At 37.9% G+C, this 19,339-nt stretch overlaps 1 protein-coding gene across 1 annotated transcript; it reads right to left on the reverse strand.

Moving 5' to 3' along the window:
* Positions 1-240: 240 nt before the first annotated feature.
* Positions 241-7,216, reverse strand: sema4ga (sema domain, immunoglobulin domain (Ig), transmembrane domain (TM) and short cytoplasmic domain, (semaphorin) 4Ga). Its single transcript, XM_058795895.1, has 5 exons — positions 7,194-7,216; positions 6,977-7,091; positions 6,632-6,786; positions 6,063-6,124; positions 241-5,452 (listed from the first exon to the last, which is right to left on the reverse strand). Exons 3-5 carry the CDS (start codon positions 6,784-6,786, stop codon positions 4,539-4,541), a joined length of 1,131 nt encoding a protein of 376 aa, XP_058651878.1. The 5' UTR covers positions 6,977-7,091; positions 7,194-7,216; the 3' UTR covers positions 241-4,538.
* Positions 7,217-19,339: the final 12,123 nt, after the last annotated feature.

The following is a 19,339-nucleotide window of genomic DNA, read 5'->3' on the forward strand; positions in this document are numbered from 1 at the left end:
TTTCAATTCATTCTCTGCAGCAGATTTGAAGTCAATAAGAAAGAGAAAAGATTCTGTCAGTTGGTGAATTCCGGTTGACCACAGAACAACCTGTTCCAGCTGTATCAAGTGCTAATAGCCTGTGTTTTGCTGTAGCACCTACACTTCAACACAGGCGAGGTATGCTAACCTCATTTTGAATATTGTGCTTGACTCGTGCATTTATTTCATGTAATACCAAAAAGCAAAGAGACACTAACAGAAGCATCAATACTGTTTATTAAAAGAATTTACTAGATAAAATGTAAACAGACTTACAAGTTTCTGATGTTGAACATAATGAATTCACACTTCTCAGCCTCCTCCCCTGCAAGTAACGTCCCTGTAGTATTACGGTGTTAATTAAACACAAAGCATAACACTTTACCCTTGGACAAAAGAAAAGACATACACATTAAATGTATACCTTGGGCAATGACTGTTTGAACACACACAGGGCCAGACAGTCCAGAATGTTTCTTGCATGGAGAGAGCGGTAGAGAATTAAACATGAAGTGAATTGATAATAATTCTATGGTCTTTTTCACCATGGTGACAGGCACAGGTCTAACCAGCTTCATTAAATGCAGTTCCAGAGGCAGCCCACACAATCCTACCCACGACTGAAGAGGCATACAACTGTGCACTGAAGTGACTCTGAGACATGGTCGGATCTGCAGGAGGTTTAACAATATTTTCTGAACACAAAATGAGAAATAGGAAGCATACCATCTTAGTTGGAATGTGGTGTAACATTTTAGCACATATACAACTGGAAACAATTTTTACAATTTTGGAAAATACTGTAAAAATGGAAATGGAATTAACACATGCTTTATTATTAATCCCATTATTATTTGGGTTTCATTTCTATTATTATTATGAGCATCACGTTTATAGTATTTTTTTTTGGTTTTCAAAAATTGTAAATAATGTTCTCAAAAATGCATATCCATGCACCATTGAACCAACAACAATTTAGAAAATCCCAGCTTGAAACATTACGAAAATAAATATTCACAAAACTGTACAAAGCTATAAAATAAATATTTCCACTGACACATTTTTCAGTTATATTCTATACTGGAATAAAGTATGCATGACTGAAGGGACTAATTAAACTCAATATATGTCTCTTCTGGTCATCTATACAGGACATAAACCTCTTAAATTTTTCATTAAGTATTAAATTCATATTGAAAATGGCGAATGCTTTAATAGTACAAAACAATGTAACACACTCAATCAATCACAATTCTCCCATAAACCTCAAAGACGACATTATGCTTTATGGATTACGCTGCAAATAGATATTGTTTTGTAAGGACTGAAATGTCTGATAATGTCATATTTTCTTGTTGTCTTTTTCAACATTTCACTTTTTGGGACTGTGCTCTCTGTCAAAAAAATAAACCCAAAATGTTTGAGCTTGGATGAGTTTACCCAGAAATGGGAATTCTTTCATTATTCTCTCTCCCTCACGTCATTCCAAACCTGTATGCTGCAATTATTTGCTAAAACTGAAATCATTATGTAGCTCTTGCCATTATACAACATTAAAAAATATCATAAAAGTGGTTATGACATGACACATTAAGTCTTCTGAAGCCAAGCAATATGCGAAAAACAGGCCAAATGTAGCGCATCGTGTTAAGTTACTACACCCAGGAGAACCAATGGCATTTTAGCGACATTAACATGCCATTTTTGAATCTGGAATCAGATACGGCGCTGCTGAGGGCTCTGTGTAGTTGCTCTAAATGAGACTAAAAGGCTTAATGACCATTTCCCAATCTATTTCAATGCATTCTCCAGACTCTCTTTTGATCTTTCTCTGTCAATCTCGTTCTCTCTAGTGCACTTTAAATTCACTTTGAATGCAGGCAGCAGACGAGATATTTCTCATCCACAAACCTGTCCTGGCATGTTAGAAGAATCCGCAGGAGCGCCTCTCTCATAGGAATATTAGACTCAAGGGATGTAAACATTGCAGGAACAGACCATATGAGCTGCATGAGGACAAGCATCTAATCACAGATTGTGATCCTCTGGGAGAGTGGAGGTCAGATGTGTATGCAGATCTGTTCTGCTCTCATTAGACACTATGATGGAGGTGTATGCACGGACATGAAAGCCATTTGTCAAATGGAAATAAAAAAAGGTGGTGTTGGGGGATTCAGAGAGATGGAGAAAAACAATCGGTCAAGCTCATAAAATGACAAAGCACTATAAAAGTACAATAAAATTTGTCCATATGACTTGTGTGCTATATTCATCATAAAAGGTCTGCTCACACAATGTAGTTTTTGCATCAAAAGGCAATGCATTTTGAATCTGGCTTCAAAATATTTGGAATATGAGTTGTATGTCTACACAGCAAAATTAATTTTCTTACTTAGTATTTTCCTCGTTTCCCAGTAGAAATATCAGAACATTATTAAATCAAAATAAAATCACAAATTAGAAAACAAGACATCTTCACGAAATCCTATGCTTGAAACAAGAAAAAATATCTGTCAATGGGGTAAGAAAAATAATCTTAAAATGGAAAACAAGTTTATTTTTCTTGTTTTAAGAATAAATTCATTTAATTTTACGTCATTTTGCTTCTCTAATAAATCTTCCTTAATTTAATAATGTTTAGATGTTTCAACTGGAAAACGAGAAATATTCTGAGGAAGAAAATCTCTTTTTTTTTTTATTGTAAGTTTATTTTATCCTTTTTGATCACAACAAAGTTACAAAGTTTCACTGTATAGAAAGAGCCATGGAAAGATACTTCAAAATGTCTTCTTTTGTGTAAAAATAACAAGATACAGGTTTGTTATGACATGAGGATTAATTTAAATAATGACATTAATTTAATTCTTACAGCACTTCAGAAAAGTCCAACTCTACTAAACAAGACAAAAACAATATGTCTGAACACAAAGCATAAGGGAGAGAGCAAACTGCACTATCAGCAGTGCTCATCTTAGCTCTGTTCTGAACATGTGGCCTTAATGTTCTCCACTCGGCTCCATTGCAATCTGCATATTCTGATCTAAACAGACAGAACCAGGTGCTTCGCTCCCCTTAAGTAGTGGGAGATACGCCAAAATGCTCTTGCACGCAAGTGTGGGCAGTCGGAGCAGCTGGAGCAGTTCCAGGACGAACATTTACACAACAGTTTAATGGACTTACTGGAAGTGTAGGGGATAATTAAACCCCCCAATATCACCATGTTACAATACTCATTGTTAATCAAGTCCCGACTAGAATTGAATTTTGTTTATTTACTGGCAGCAGAAGCCTAATTTCACGACGTAGCGCTAATTCGCTAATCCCTGTTAAGACTGCGAGACCTGACTGTAAGAGGTGCTGTAATAATTGGTCATGTCAAAAGGATAATCTAAGAAGGTCAGCATCAGCTTTACCTCTGCTCTGTGGTTGCCATGGAGACCTAGCAGCCAATGACTCCGGAATTCCGATGAAGGATTCCGACAAGGAATCATGTCAGTTCTTATACATATGGACTTATCATACTACAAGAGACATACAGATCTGAGACATAACATATCTTAAGTCACGAGTAACGAATCCAGACATATTTAGGGGTCCATTGCTCAGGGTTAAACAGATACTGTGCACATAGTCTTCCCTCTCGAGTTCAGAGTCAATTGTCACTTTCACATCTTTCGCAAAGGTCCTGTCCTTGTAATCCATTCCGTCTTCTCCAGATCGGTCACAATAAGCAGCACCTCACGGAAAAAAATGCTACCGGTCCATAAAGTGCATCTCAGTGGTTAATACTGTCATCTTACTAGGTTCCCACCCCTGTGAAACTATCAATAAATGCCATATTTACACTATTAGTACCATCAAGTGCATTTCTAATTGTTTTTAAAGTCTGTTATCCCTGCTCTTATTATGCTTATTATTACAAGCTGTTACTGATAAGGTCAGTGTTGGCATAAATTAGAACATATTAAAATAAAGGACATGTCAAAGACATTCAGTGTTCAACAGCACTAGAGTTTTTGGTGCGATACCTCCATTTGAATTCATCATCTTGTTTTTTTACAATGCTGCCTTGTAAATGTCTCTTCCAACTAGTTTGTAACTGAATCATTTACTCGATTCCCCCAGATGGGCACTTTTGCTTTGAAGATTCCCTTGCTGTGTGTCCCAAGCTATACATCCCCAACTCCAACTCGAATTTAACGCAAGCATGCTGAAATGAGCCAAAAGCTGTGCGATACAATTTGCTGAGGTAGAATTTCCATTGTAAGTGTCCATTCTTTGCTATTTGTGACCAGTGGGCTTTCCTCAGTCTGTTGAAAGTCACAAGCTCTACATTTGAAATGCAAACGGAGAAGGAGTTTGTTCCTTTTAGAGGAATACCAATGCTTTGTTTATCTTCCAATAAAAGCAGCTGTGGCTACTCATTAACATCCCGTTAAAGTTAGTCTGGGTGAAGAAGGGGTATTAGACGACGGCACTTCCCTTGAACACTTGAGCAGTTCAAACGCATCTCGATTTCACACCGAGCTCTCATCAGGTTTACTACACAGCTGCGTGTGCTTCCTCTTCTCCAGGATCCTGTTGAGCTCCTCTGTGAAGGAGTAATAAAGCGGAGATGTGGTGTCTCCATCTGTCTGTCTCAGCAACACATAGCTGTTGCCATTCATCTTGCGTAAGACGCTGGGTAAAGTGGCAGAGAGTCCATTGACGTACTCTGATTCTGGAGGCGGCGGGAGAGGTGGAGCAGGAGGAAGCTCTTTGTTGGGTGATGTTGTTGCTTCTCCGGGGACGATCTGCAGCAGGCCGTCGTAAGCATCCGGTTTCCCGTTGCAGTGGCTGGAGATGGTCTTCAGCTCCATGTGGGCACCTCGCTTTCTTTCGGTGCGAGCTGCGGCCCGTAAAGAGTATTTACCCCTCCGTCCTTGCAAACAGAATCCCACGTAAAGCAGGATGACTGTTAGAACAAAGCACAGGCCTCCTAAGATAGTGATTAGGGATAGGTACATAGCCTCCATGTTCCTCACGGACAGGAACTCAAAGCGAGGAGACATTGGGGTCGGATGGAAGTCCTCCGGGGAGTCACTTGGGGAAGTTTGAATGGTCCAGTAGATCGCTGTGGTCAAGCGTGGCCGCATCGGCTCCACGGGAGGAGGTGCGGGAAGCTCCTGGCGAACTATCAAGCTGTAGATTACCACAGGAACATGGACACCATTCTCCAGGGCAGAGCAGCAGTAGTTGCCACTCTGGTAAGGCCGTGCCTCGATGACCAGGAGGCCATCAGTACCAACACGGTAACCAGAGTCCAGTCCGTAACCCTGCAGAGGTTTTTTATTCAGCATCCACTTAGGGGTTGCCAGATTGGAGCTGAGCTCACACTGAAGCAGCACATCATCACCCGCCATCACAGAGCGAGAGCGGTGTAACACTTGGTCTATGACAGAGCGATGACACACACACTTCAGTTATAATGACACTGGAATAATTTATGGTTATTTAGCTAGATCATGTTACCGCAGTAACGGTGATTCATTGGACACTCTGAAAACTGGAGTGTCCCACAACCATAGATATTGGCTCATATTTACTTCATCTGACTTATACCATTTGCTATGATTCATCGAAGACACCCTGATTACACCAATTTTAAACACAATCATCACAGTGTTTTAAACACATCTTCAGAGTATTGTTGTTTACTGAAATTAAGTCTATTAAGAATCATTTTTTAAAAGGAAACAAAGCTGAAATAAACTGAAAAAGTCTTGAAAAACCTAAAATTACTAAAACACTTGGCAACTTGGGCTTGGTAATTAACTGAAATAAAACGTTTAAGTTGAAGTGCTAAAATGATTCATATGTAAATAAAACTAAATTAAAGCTAAATACACATATAAGCTAAAATTAAAATTAAAATCGAAAATAGAAAAATAAAAGCTAATTCAAAACATAAACACTATAAAAGAATATAAATAACACTGAATACTAAAACAACACTGAATCATCACCTCAACACTGACTATTATAAGAATTATTTTTCATACCATCTGCTGTGGATTCATTACAGCCCTGGTTTCCATTCAGAATGTCCTGTGTCAGATTGGCTCTGTAGGCAGAAGTTATTATTAGTAATTATCATGCACCGATGTTACAATTCTGACCAATACCAATAAATACAGATTATTTCTATATTATGGCCGATAACTAATAAATGACCGATTGCCTAAATCAAAAATAAAACATCAAAAACTAAAAAACGATTTTACCAGTGAATTTAGGCATCACAGCATTATAACGTACGGTATGAAAATGTAAAATTGTAATGTAAAATATGGGTAATGATCATGCACAATTGCAGGCCAAAGAAAATAAAATGTTTTGACAACTAAAATGATACCAATATATCAGAGTTCACCAGCTCTGAGCTAGACACTTATCCAAGATGTACTGGAGTGGGCGGTTCCATGACATACATAAACAAAATCATGCAATGATCTCTATTAACCGAGAACCTACACTGTGGTAGCCTATATGTCAGTCACAATGGCTCTCAGTCAATTAATTAAAAAGTTAAGAATGGACAGCTGAAGTATTCATGACCATGCACTCATACCTTCTGTTGTGTGATGTAATCTCCACACACTCCAGTCCATCCCAGGCACAGAAGGGATCACGCGCCAACACACAGTCAAAGCATGAGGAGTATCTGCTGCATGTGGACAAGGGCAACTGCACCACAGAGGTGGGCGAACCCACATAGACACTCATCTGAAAGGTTCAAGTGGGTAGTAAGTTTCACATTGTGGGCTGTGCATAAAATCAAGTCATACTCACATCAATTCAAACAGAATGTAATGGGTTTAGAGATTTTAAAATGAGAATAACCTGTTGTAATGATGGATTTAGAGACATTTTTATTTAACTCAGCTTCCAGGATGTGCACAGTTTCATTTCTCACCTGTTTCTCAGAGATGACTATACTATCCACTGGCTGGGGTTCCTCAAACAGCTGAAGCTCCTCAATGATGTGCAGCTGACCATTAACCTTCACAGCCTTTGCAGCCAACCTTCATCTGGAAGAACATCAAAACAACTCAGAACCCAGCTGCAGTCAATAAAAGCGCCAAGTGCTTGATAGATAAGAGCTAAAGAAAGGTCACTGTAACATACATTACCTGTCCCAATGAAGAGTATGTGGTATATCTGATCATCTAGACCAGTCACTCTGTGTACAGCAATTTTGGTATAGTCCACATTCCTCCTAAACAGCAGGGGGCGCTGTTCTTGAGGAAGGATCTGCCTGTACATGAGCGGATGGCGACGGACAAAGTGAAGTACATCATCTGGCAGGTTGGTGGATGAGTTGATGCCTTTTGCTCGAAGTTCATCTGTGATGCACTGAAGAGAAAGCACGGTAACGTCACTTTCTGACGATAGCTACATATACATCCTGCCATATTTTCACATCCTTGAAAGGATGGCAGACACAAACAATACAGGGTCTGAAACTCTCTCTTCTTCTGGCACAGTGGGATTGCACTCTAATTTCCAAGAACCTGTTGAGAATGTAGGACACTGAGCTATTCTCGGCCTCTTGACTGAAAATTGACAATTTAACTGTCATTTCAATTATCCGACAGACACTGTTCAAGTGTTAGAGAAGAAAAGCTTTCAGGAAGTGCTTTATTTTCAAAAACTCAAAATAGGCCAGGAAAACCAAAATCCTTTACATTTCTGAAAACTTCCGAACAGCAATTAAAGCTGCTCACTCGCATACAGACTCACTCATTAGCAATATCACAGATTCAAAATTCATAATGCAGCCAATCAGCAAAGATTTTCTGCCTGCTACTAATCTCCATGGCAAAACGCTTTGATGAAATAAGCCCATTTTCTCCATGTGCACTCTATAAAATTGCTCATCAGCGTCTGATTTCTGGATGAAACCAGATCGACACTCTACCTGTACCTCGCTGTGCTCTCTGAAGCAGAGACTTGTGCGTAAAGCACACAGTGATTAGAGAACTTTAGTAGCTCAACCTATGAAGTGCTGACTTGTGCTTCCCCGTCAGAGTCAGCAAGAAGGCAGTGTTTCAGAGATGAGGATAATCAGGCCAGTGTAAGATGAAACAGGGGATCAGTATTACTGTAATCCTGTATAGCTACTGTTGGCCATACCGAGCCTGGTCGCGGTTCTGGCACCTTCCCTGTGTACTGGGTCCATTTGGAGCTGGAGTCCTCTTTGCTCTCCATATAAGGCCCCTCAAAGGCCCACTGGATATCCGCAATGGAGTACTGGCAGATAGCAGATGCCTTTACGTTTTTCCTGAAAAAGAAGCACTGGTTAGAACTCTTTCAAAGCAGTACAAAGGAGAGAAATCCAACACTACATGATGTCAGGTAAAACCCTGAGCCAATGCTGGGACGATGAACACCCACACTCAGCCATTTCTTCAGGATATATTTCAAGGGAGCACAAAGAAAATTTGTGAATAGAAGGTGCATTCATGAAAGTGGTGAATCAGCCTAGGTGTGAGCGCTTTGTGGTCGATCCAGTTTCTAGTTTGTACGCTTGGGTTTATTATCCGAAGAGCCTCTCAGCCTGTGCTGCGCTCATTGTTTCTCAAGGTCTTGGCATGCCGGTATAAAACCCTCATAAGCCCACTGCGTAACCATGGAAACACGAAAAATAGATTACAAATTTATCAAAAAGTGTGTGAGAGAGGTGAGGGATGACAGTGAGTGGGTGAAGGGGGTGAGACAGGAACATAGACAAAGCTCCTCAAGTGATGAGTACAACCTAGTGAAAAAAAGAGGAAGGGGCACTTATTAGAAGTGACTATAGGGAAAAATGGTAATGGAGGGGAAAGAGTACTTCCGGTAGTTTTGTTTAGCCATAGAAAATCTTCACTGTTTTTCTTTTGTTTTGTCTGGCTATATTCATACATTTATTATTCATTCATTTTACTATTGCAAATAACCTGAGGGTTGAAATATTTGCACGACTGCAACTAGGGGTCAGAATGCAACAATTGTACACGATTGTCGGAGATAGTGGAAAAGCAGCTTTAAACATATTTGTCCACATCTCCTTTCCAATATGTCTTAACACCAGGCTCCTGCGTCAGCACCACCACACGCATGTGTCGTGGTACTCTCCTGAAAGCGTGTTGAAGACTAAGCCCGTTTCCGCCATTGAATAAAAAAATTAAAAAGGCAATTGCGACTTTTTTTCTCAGAATTGCGAGTTTATATCTGGAGGAATTCTGAGAACATAGTCTTTTTTTTCCCCCTCAAAATTGGACTTTATAACTCGCAATTGCGAGAAAAAAGTCAGAATTGTGAGATAAAATGTCGCAATAACCTTTTTACATTTTTTATTCAGTGGCGGAAATGGGCCTCCATAGAAGACTGACACGGAAGAGAAGAAATTGTTAAATAAAGTTGTTCTTTTTGTTTTCTTTGTGCACAACAAGTATTCTCGTTGCTTCATAACATAACACTGTTTTCATATGGACTAATTTAACAATGTCCTTACTACCTTTTCGGACCTTGAACATGTCAGCTGCATTGCTCTCAATGCAGGGTCAGAGAGCTCTCGGATTTAATAAAAAATATCTTAATTTGTGTTCAGAAGATGAACGAAGGTCTCACGTGTTTGGAAAGACATGAGGGTGAGTAATTAAAGACAGAATTTTAATTTTTCAGTAAAAGAGCAGCTTTAACATTCTGTTAAAGGGGTCATGAACTGAGAAATAAAAATTCCCTTGATATTTTGACATTATATATTTGGTCATTGTAGTATAAAAACACCCTGTAAGTTTCAGAACTCAAAACTTTTCTCGTTAGGTCTAAAAAAAAGCTTATACTGAAGCCAGTCTGCCAAAACAACAGGTTGTGGAAATGTACAACTCTATGATGTAATAGTGTGGCTAAACACCATCTCTGCAGAAGAAGATCAGCACCTGCTTCTACGTCACTGCCTGTTTAGCCCCGCCCACTGAATAGTGCACATAGTGTAAATAACGAGAGAGGCAAACGCAGGTCTATGCAGAAACAAAACGATAAAGATGCTCCAAAGACAACAGGATGCTGTGCAGTCCAAGTTGTGGAAAAACAGTCTTTGCATTGCCTTCCTTCTGATCCCAATGTTAGGAAAGAATGGATGAACTTTATTTGTAATGAAGTTCCAGACCGCATCAGTAAGAGCTCGGTCCTTTGTTCACTTCGTTTACAACAAGGCACAATTCGACATGGGAAATATTGAAACTAAAAGGCGATGCTGTGCCGACTATATTGGATCAGACAGTAACAAGTGTGAGTAACTGTTTTTATTACGTTGTCACTATTGCTTTGTCTGTTATTACAGATCGTTTGATATGTACTGAGTATTTATGCAGTTTTAACCTAAATCACAGCAGCATCCATCTGTGTAGGATGTAGGCTGTCAAACATACACCACTATTAGCCAATCATAGCAGTGGGCGTTTACTTCAGAGTCTACAATCCATCACGTCTATTCAAACAGAGCGTTCTGATGAAGGGGTTAAAAACAGGACAGAAAATAGCCTATTACTTCTAAACTATGATGTTTTTTGATGTAAAAATCTTGATAACATTATAAGGGGACCTCAGAGAACAGTACAAAATAATAACCCCTTTAAATTACTCCTTTTACTGTTTCACAAACAACAACAACAACAACAACATGACTAGATAATGTATGGTACAAATTTCAATTTTGTGAGAACACTTCCTTTAAGAGTAAAGGTCTTTTATTGGAGATTCCATGTCTGAATCAGAATTGCCTAATACTCAGGAAAACAAGCACCCACGTCAAAGTAAACTTTACACCCAAACTGATGACATGGTGACACCGCAGTCATTCAACCCTACCCTGCTAGAGGTCAGTGTGATCAGGTCATCACAGCTCAGCTGACGCACTCATTCTCATTTCATTTGTCTCTTCTTGTCTCGCTCCCTCTCTCCTTCTGCCTCTTAATTATTTTCTAACGTAGCAGACATTATAGTCCTGCCTGTCCTGTCATTCATCACTGTTACTCATATGTTTGCGGTTTGCACCTCAGGCAGCCGCAGCCCACAGATTGATTGCCTGGCAGCTCATCAGAACCGCCCCTCTGGTTTCAGCAGGGCGTCAAGACTGTCATGTCAGTCAAAGCGGCAGACGTTAAGCGTGTGTGACCGATGTGTTATAACCAGTTTAGCTCTGAAGAAATGTGTGAAAGGAAACAATTGAATAAAAAGAAACTGATTGACCGTCTTGCTGACAAAAACAGAAATGTGGCCCTCGAGCTTCAAAGTACAACATCTTACAGTTTTATCAATGACTAGTCAAAGCTTGGCTCACGGGCCTCTTTATAACGTGTCCAGAACAAATTCTCTGATCTCCAGAGAGAATGTGACCTGCTTATGAATAAAACATGCTCTGTGCTCCAGGCAGCAAGAGGACGTGTCAGCGATTTTCATTCTGATGATCCTAGTGGACAGTAAATGCTGGCGCCTCATTTGATGTAAACGGCCAGAGCGAGCCGGGGTTGACAGATGAACTTACTAATAGACAAAATCCATTTCAACAAACCCGCCAGTCACAGCAAAATGACGCGACTCTCCCTGGCAGAATCCTTTAATCGCTATCGACTGAGGCGTCATTTGCATGCCACCCTGAATGCACGGCAGCACAACACTTTAACCTTCCACAAACAACTGCCAGGATCATTTAAGAAAGATGCTCTCCTTCTGAGAAGGAGAACCAGAAGAAGTGACTTTCAGCATGACAGATAACTAATGTAATTGACACCCACAATGAAATCGAAACTGCAAATAGATAAATTGGCAATTATGCAAAAAGGACAGTACAAAAGATATCTTACCATTCCAGACCAAATATGCCATAGAATACAGAGTCCTGAGGGTCGGAGCCCTCCAGAAAAAACACACTCCGCAATACGTTGAAGTGAAACTCATAGTCAGGTAAAGAACACACCAGACGGGCCTTCAGAAAAGAGGTCCATTTCTTCTGTAGCGTGAGGAGACCTCCTCTGTCTCTCTACAAGATGAAACAACAGAGAACAGCAGAAAGAAAATCATAAGATGCAACAGCATATATCTGAAAGGTCTGCTAACATGTACACTACTGTTCAAAAGTTTGGTGTCTTTTTTTAAAAGAAATTATTAGTTTTATTCAGCAACGATACATAAAATTGATCAAAGTGACATTTATAATCTTACAAAATATTTCTATTTCAAATGCTGTTTTTTAAACTTTCCATTCATCATTACCATATTAAGGTTTCCACAAACATGTTAAACAGCACAACTCTTTTCAACATTGATAATAATATGAAATGTTTCTTGAGCAGCAAATCAGCATATTAGAATGATTTCTGAAGGATCATGTGACACTGAAGACTGCAGTAATGATGCTGAAATTTTGAAAGTTATTTTAAATTGTAATAATAATATTTCACAATATTACTGTTTTACTGCATTTGTGGTCAAATAAATGCAGTCTTGGTCCACATAAGAGATTTTTTTCAAAAACATTTTATTGTCCCCAGATTTTGAATGCTACCGAATTGATTTATCATGTAAAGCCACTTACAAATGGAAGTAAACGGTTAAAGTAAACATTAAAAAATGTATCATTAGGTGATATATATGTACTGTATATAACATCTGTTCATCACTATTAGAAAAAAAAAATCAAGAGTTTTACCAAAAAGTAGTAGAAGAAAGTTTATAATTTCTTTTAACATGGATCACTGGCTCTTGGCATGGCTGGTGGCAGCTAACATTATCGCCAGTGTGACTGTGGGAAAGGGAAATGCACTGAATTGGATGGGTTTTTCTGTATGTAACGGAATCCCCCATCATGTCAGGGAGATCAAGTAAATTTTCCATGCTGCCTCCCAAGAGGAGAATAAATCTTCATGGAGGAATATTTTTGATGGGACCCCAAAGCATCTTGCAACAATTCTTGGTTTCCCTACTTAGTTTCCGGTAATAACACTGACACTATAATGTAATGGCTTTTAATTTCCACTGTGGAAAAGGGAAACTGGCTTTTGAAAGTTGATTTATGATGCCATCATCTCAGCCTGGTGATATTCAGAAGCAGATGTATGGTGATATGAAACCAGAGCTTAATGCATTGGCACTGATACGATAATCCATCTCAATCCATCTTTTTGGATATTTAAAAACTGCAAAAGATTTCTAGCCTATACCAGTATGAAGAAACAGAAAGCTTTTATTAAGTCTTTATACAGACTGTTACTGACAACAGCTGAGTTACTGTGCTTAATTATGGCTTTCCCTCAGCTCAATGTCAGCTAGTGTGCATTAACAACATTCAATCCCTCTAGCATGTGGATAATGAACAATAATCTACTCATTAAGGTGATCCTGCTGTGTGAACTGCTACAGAGAAGCTGATTTTACTCTCAGTCCAAACAGCCTGCTTCCCACACTTTACCAGCCCTGGCCTCAATACACTGGCTTATAATGCAATTCTGTCTATGTTATCTAACCCACTATTGTGTACACTATCATTCAAAAGGTTGGGGTCAGAATTTATTCATTTATTTACCTTTATTCAGCAAGGATGCCATTCAGTTGGTCAAAACTGACAGTAAATGCATTTATAATGTTACAAAAGATTTCTATTTCAAATAAATACTGCTCTTCTGATCTTTCTATTCATCAAAAATTCCACAAAAAATATCAAGCAGAATAACTGTTTCCAACCTTGATAATTATACCGCAATAATATTCCACAAAATTACTGTTTTAGGATCAAATAAATGCAGCCTTGATGACCATAAGACTTCTTTCAAAAAAAAGTATCAAAATATACAGGCAGACTCTTCTCACATGCTGATATATTTAGTGTATATACTAGTTTACAATTTAGTAGAAGGATTAAAGAAAAGCTGAATTCACATACATACACAAATACACTCACAATTTTCATTTTGTATGCTCGCAGCTAGTGTAATATTAGGCACATGCTTTGAAAACAACTGTACTATTAATCCCAACTACTAAGCCAGTTATCAACAACAAAATGTCCATTGCAGTAAACATCCAACATCCTCACCTTTAAGACCGTAAAGACGTGCTCGGTGTCTTCGACAAACTATTAACTTATATGCACTGATCACTGAGCAGCACACTGAATGTGCACAAAAACATCAGATGGTAAATAAACACTGTAGAGTAGCAGTCTAGAAAAGATGTGAAATTGCAGACATTTTCAATTGCCACTTTGATCTGAGTGTGTAGAGCTAGACTGATGGGTTGAGAAGCGAGACAGAGAGGCGAGTCTCGTGGGAAGGGAGCCGTTAAGAGAGTGAGATGCCTGGCAACAACGTTGCTGTAAAACCCTATTAGGAAACCTGTAGAAAACCACACTTCAAATAAAGGAGCATTTTGAGGGCAGAGCCCTTACAATGCTGAGAATGAAACACTTTAGAGCTTAAAACGCATTGGTGAGGAACTTTTTAGTATGTGTGCAATTTTCCAGGGCAGGCCAATGGATGTCTCTGAACAACTCAAATGTGAGGATGATGTCTTGCCATCTCCCTATTTTTGTGTTTCATTATATTGTGGAGAGAATCAAGCATTTGTTGTTTTTTCTTTCATCGAAGAGATTAAATTCTTAACCATTTTGTTCCACTTTACTATGCAAAGCATGTTTACCACAGTCTGGATTTCTACCCCTTAATTTGAACTTTTCAATTAAACCGCTTTAAGTACAGTGACGTGTGGAGTGAATACATGTTCTGTAGCCTCATACCTTACACACACGGGCGACCCGGGCCACCCTGCTGTGACTGAAGTATGGACTGAGCTCTTGACTCTTCTCAGTGAAGAAGTAGTAAATCTTATCGTCATCTCCCACTGAGCTACTCACAATCTCCCTCACCAGCGCTGAGCCAACAAAATCAGCCTCTGTACGGGACAAGACAGAAGACTGCTGTTAGTACATCACAGCAAGTGAAATTTCAAAATATAATTCAATACTGCACACTAAAATGAATATTAAAAAAATAAAATAAATCTATTTTATTACAGTAAATTTATTACACTACACCTGCGGAATGGTAGGATTTTAAAATGTTTCTGAAAGAAGTCTCTTATGCTCAACAAAAATGCATTTATTTGATCAAAATACAGTAAAAACAATAATATTGTGAAATTTAATTACAATTTAAAATAACTTTTACAGTGTAAGTTTAAATTTTTTTTTTGTTTGTTTAAAGTTACTCATCCACAAATTTTTAAAAGGTAATGTGCATAATATATATTTATATTATATTATATTTAAATTTAAAATTAAATTTTTTATTTGTAAAGATGGTGGAGAACCATTTGCTTACGTTTGATTAGCAGTGTGGGGAAAGTTACTTTTAAAAGTAATGCATAACAATATTGTGTCACTCCATAAAAATGTAACTAATTGCGTTATTTAGTTACTTTTTATGGAAAGTAATGTATTGTTACTTCTGCATTACTTTTTGTCACCTGAGCTGGGCTTGCTTATTTATTTTTAATAACAAAAAATCCAAAAGTTCTATTTTTGGCATCAAAAGTGAAATGATTAATCCTCAGGCTGAAGGAAGTACTTCTGCATCTGCACTTATTGCCGATTTCTCTCAACATGGCGACAGGAGAGCTGTCAGTGAATAAATGGGAAAATAATGTAACTTGCGTTAATTATTTGAAAACGTATCTCAGCTATTTTGTGGTAAATTAAAAAGTAATGTGTTACTTTACTAGTTACTTGAACAAAAGTAATCTGATTACGCAACACGCATTACTTGTAATGCATTACCCCCAACACTGCTGATTAGTGACCTAAAATAATTCAGAATTTTTTAAAAATATTTCAATCCTACAACTTCACACCAAGTTTAAATGGTGGTCTCAGATTTGTGGACGCCACTGTAGTGATAAATGGCTGAAGATTATTAACCTTGTATAACTTCAGAGATCCAAACATAAGGTAATGTAGATGGTGTGGGATGAAATATTTTACTAATAAAATGTGCTGCAGCAGACCAACCCTGTAACCATTGAGTTGGAGCCTCTTCTGTTCTCAATGTGGGATTCGGAGAGTTGCGTCGGATGTCAGGAAAGCTCCGGAACTCATACTGAGATGCTGTGTACATCTGCTGATCTAAGGGAAACAGATGATATGACTGTTAATATCAAATGATTGTTTTTAATAAAACAAACTAAGGGCGAAATGTATATTGCTAATTGATTTGTTGATGCCATACCAATCAACAGGCCAGTGTAGCCTTTGGTGGGGTCATATGGACATTTCTCTCGACCCTCCTCAAAGGCTGACGAGATCTTAAACTTCCTCCCATCCTGGAAAACCCAACAAAATTATTTAGACAGTCCTATATGTGAAGGTTCTCATCCTAAAGTAAGATCCCTCCTAGTTAAGAGACATAAAAAGTAGCCATCCCAGTTACTTACAATGTATGCACACAGAGGGCTGAAAGCGTGTGTGCCACAAGTGTACAAGTGTGTGCTGTTGAATCTCTGCAGGAATCGTATGTGGTTGTAGCACTCTGTCTGTAAGGGGGAAGACGTCTACGTCAGTATGTGAACTAGAGATGATAACACAATAGATGGAGATCGTGACTAACCTTGTTATCTTTCCCTTTGTTCAAGCATTGTTGCTTCTGATCATCTGATGCCTCCCAGTCAATCTGTCCAAGTACAAGATTAACAAGAATTCTTGAACTGTCAAGACTTGTAAAAATGCTTTCCTGGCACAGCAACTTCCTGCTCCAGTTTGCAGTGCCAAATTGTACAAACTGGTGTTTGTAAACAACTCTCACATCAACTTACTATGCATACTAGTTGAAACATAATAGTGACACAAAATATGAATTCTCAGGAAAGAATCTTCATATTATAAAAAAGTATCTTTAGTGATCTTTAAAAAGAAACAAATGGTAAAACTAAATGCACTATATTCGTATTTGCCCAAAAAGAAATATTATTTTAAGTTATAAGCTTAAATTTTATGATACTGCAAAACAAACAAAGAAAAAAAAATTATAAAAAAAAATTATAATTAATTAAATAATCAAATTATTTAAACAATTTTTTTCAAAATCACAATTCAGGATTCTTAGATGAATACAAAGTTAAAAAGATCAGCATTTATTTGAAATAGAAACATTTTGAAACATTATAAGTATCAATAACAAAATGTACTTAAAATACTGTTTTATTCCATTTCCTGTGTGAATGGCCTCTTATTTTGAACGTCACAGATATTTTCAAATTCCTGCATTTTTCAAAAGGTATGAAGTTTGCATTAACCAAAAATAGATGACACCTAACCGTGAAATTATTCACATAACATTTGAATGGAGTCTGCATCTTAAGCATTTTTTTCGCTGAATTAATTGCAGAAAATTGTGGAGCGGAAGAAGGATAAAAATAGGATATATGAAGAATATCAATATAGTTCTGCATGGCAAGCTCTGTAATTAAGTGCTGATGTGTTTTGTCAGTACGTACGGTCTGCGGAGAGCTGCTGGAGATGTCACTAGCCTGCAGGGCATATAAAGCCCCTCTCGCTCCCACGTACAGCAGGCCTTCCTCCTCCTCCAGCAGCAATAAACTGTAGTTCAGCGTCAAGCCTCTGAAGCGCCTGAGGCCCAACAGCCCTGAAACACACAGGACAGACCAGTTAAAGAAATATTTTATCCATAAAAGGATCCGTAAACACTTCACTAAGGTCTGTGGGTGCTTGGTGTTGTGAAGATGTGCCGCTTCCTGTGTCAGTGAGTCCATGTTTAATTTATTGACATTCAACTTCAGCTTCCCTTTTCCAATTCTTGAGAAGTGGATGCTGTGGATTAAACTATGCATCTCCATCATTCAAAAATGAACATGTAGACTGTAACATCATTAAGAAACCTACTGTAAATTTGCTCCAAGGTAAGTTAATGTTTTAAAGTTGTATTCATATTTTAAATGAGGCTTTACTCTTTTTCAGTGACTACATGTTAATAGCAAATTCCTTGATTCTTATGTACTTTTTGGCATGTTTTTATGTTTCAGTAGCCTTCCTTTTCTTTAAATTATTACTAGAAATAAACACATGCTTCATCCAGATGTTATTTATTCATTCTTGAGGTAATTGGCTTCATCTCTCTTCATGTTTGACAGCAGCAGAACTAGTGGGGAAGCTTGTCAGGCCTAGCAACAGTACGCAAGGAAATGTGGCTTATTAAAGGGTCAATCTGCCTGTTGTTTTTATGTTTCCAGGACTGCATCTAAGGTGCCCTGCAGAGGAGGCAAGACAACACACCTCATGCTGACATTACACCCAGCATGACCTTAATGAATCATGTGTGGTCTCTTGTTATGAACAATTTTAGAACAGACCTTTTCACTTCCAGAGTAACAAAGGTTTAGTCACAAAACTAACCAAACCAAAACAAAATGAACCAAAACAAAACGCAAAATACAAAACACACATTTGTGGATATATGTGGTGGTGTTTTAGTATTATTTGTTTTGTTTGTTGGATTGTCATTTGTATGTTCAACACAAACTCATGGCAACTATTTCTTCAGTTTGGCGAATTGGTGGCTAATTTTTATGAATTCATATGATCTCATTTGTACAATCTGCTTAGCCTCAGTTATATTTAGTGGTAGACCTTCATGCTCATTTTTTTTTGTGTGTGTTTTCATAAAACAGATACATTTTCCTGTGAGATCAGGTTGTGTTACATGGTTTCAAATCGCCAGTTAAAATGTTTAAATGGCAACTATTTTGTCCTGCCAAGCAAGATTTTGTTTTAGACTTCTTGTACACCCCATGTTCAAAAGATTTTCTTCATTTTTCATTTTATTTTATTTTATTTTTTATTAAATTAATACTTCTATTCATCAAGGATGCATTAAATTGTATCAGTTTCCTAAAATTTTAATCAGCACAACTGTTTTCAACATCAGTAGTAATAGGAAATGGTTCTTGAGCAGCAAATCAGCATATTCAAATGATTTCTGAAGGATCATGTGACACTGAAGACTGGAGCAATGATGCTGAAAATTCAGCTTTTCCACAGGAATAAGTTACATTTAAAAATATAATAAAATAAAATTATAAAAAAAAAATTTAAAAAAATCGTACCGACCCCAAACTTCTGAGTTTGACATAGGTTGTCTGCTTGCAAACAGTAACTAAAGTATAAAACATATAATAAAAGAAATATAAAAATTTAACTGGCACTTGAAATGTTTAAGGTACGTTTTGAACT

This window comes from Onychostoma macrolepis, chromosome 13, assembly GCF_012432095.1.
Source record: "Onychostoma macrolepis isolate SWU-2019 chromosome 13, ASM1243209v1, whole genome shotgun sequence".
NCBI lineage: Eukaryota > Metazoa > Chordata > Actinopteri > Cypriniformes > Cyprinidae > Onychostoma > Onychostoma macrolepis.

Excerpts from the sequence above, each read along its gene's own strand:
- sema4ga (XM_058795895.1), bottom strand. The coding sequence starts at position 6,786 with ATGAGTGTCTATGTGGGTTCGCCCACCTCTGTGGTGCAGTTGCCCTTG. Across the intron at positions 6,125-6,631 it reads ATTACATCACACAACAGAAG|AGCCAATCTGACACAGGACA; the intron begins GTATGAGTGCAT and ends TTCTGCCTACAG. Across the intron at positions 5,453-6,062 it reads TAATGAATCCACAGCAGATG|ACCAAGTGTTACACCGCTCT; the intron begins GTATGAAAAATA and ends GCTCTGTCATAG.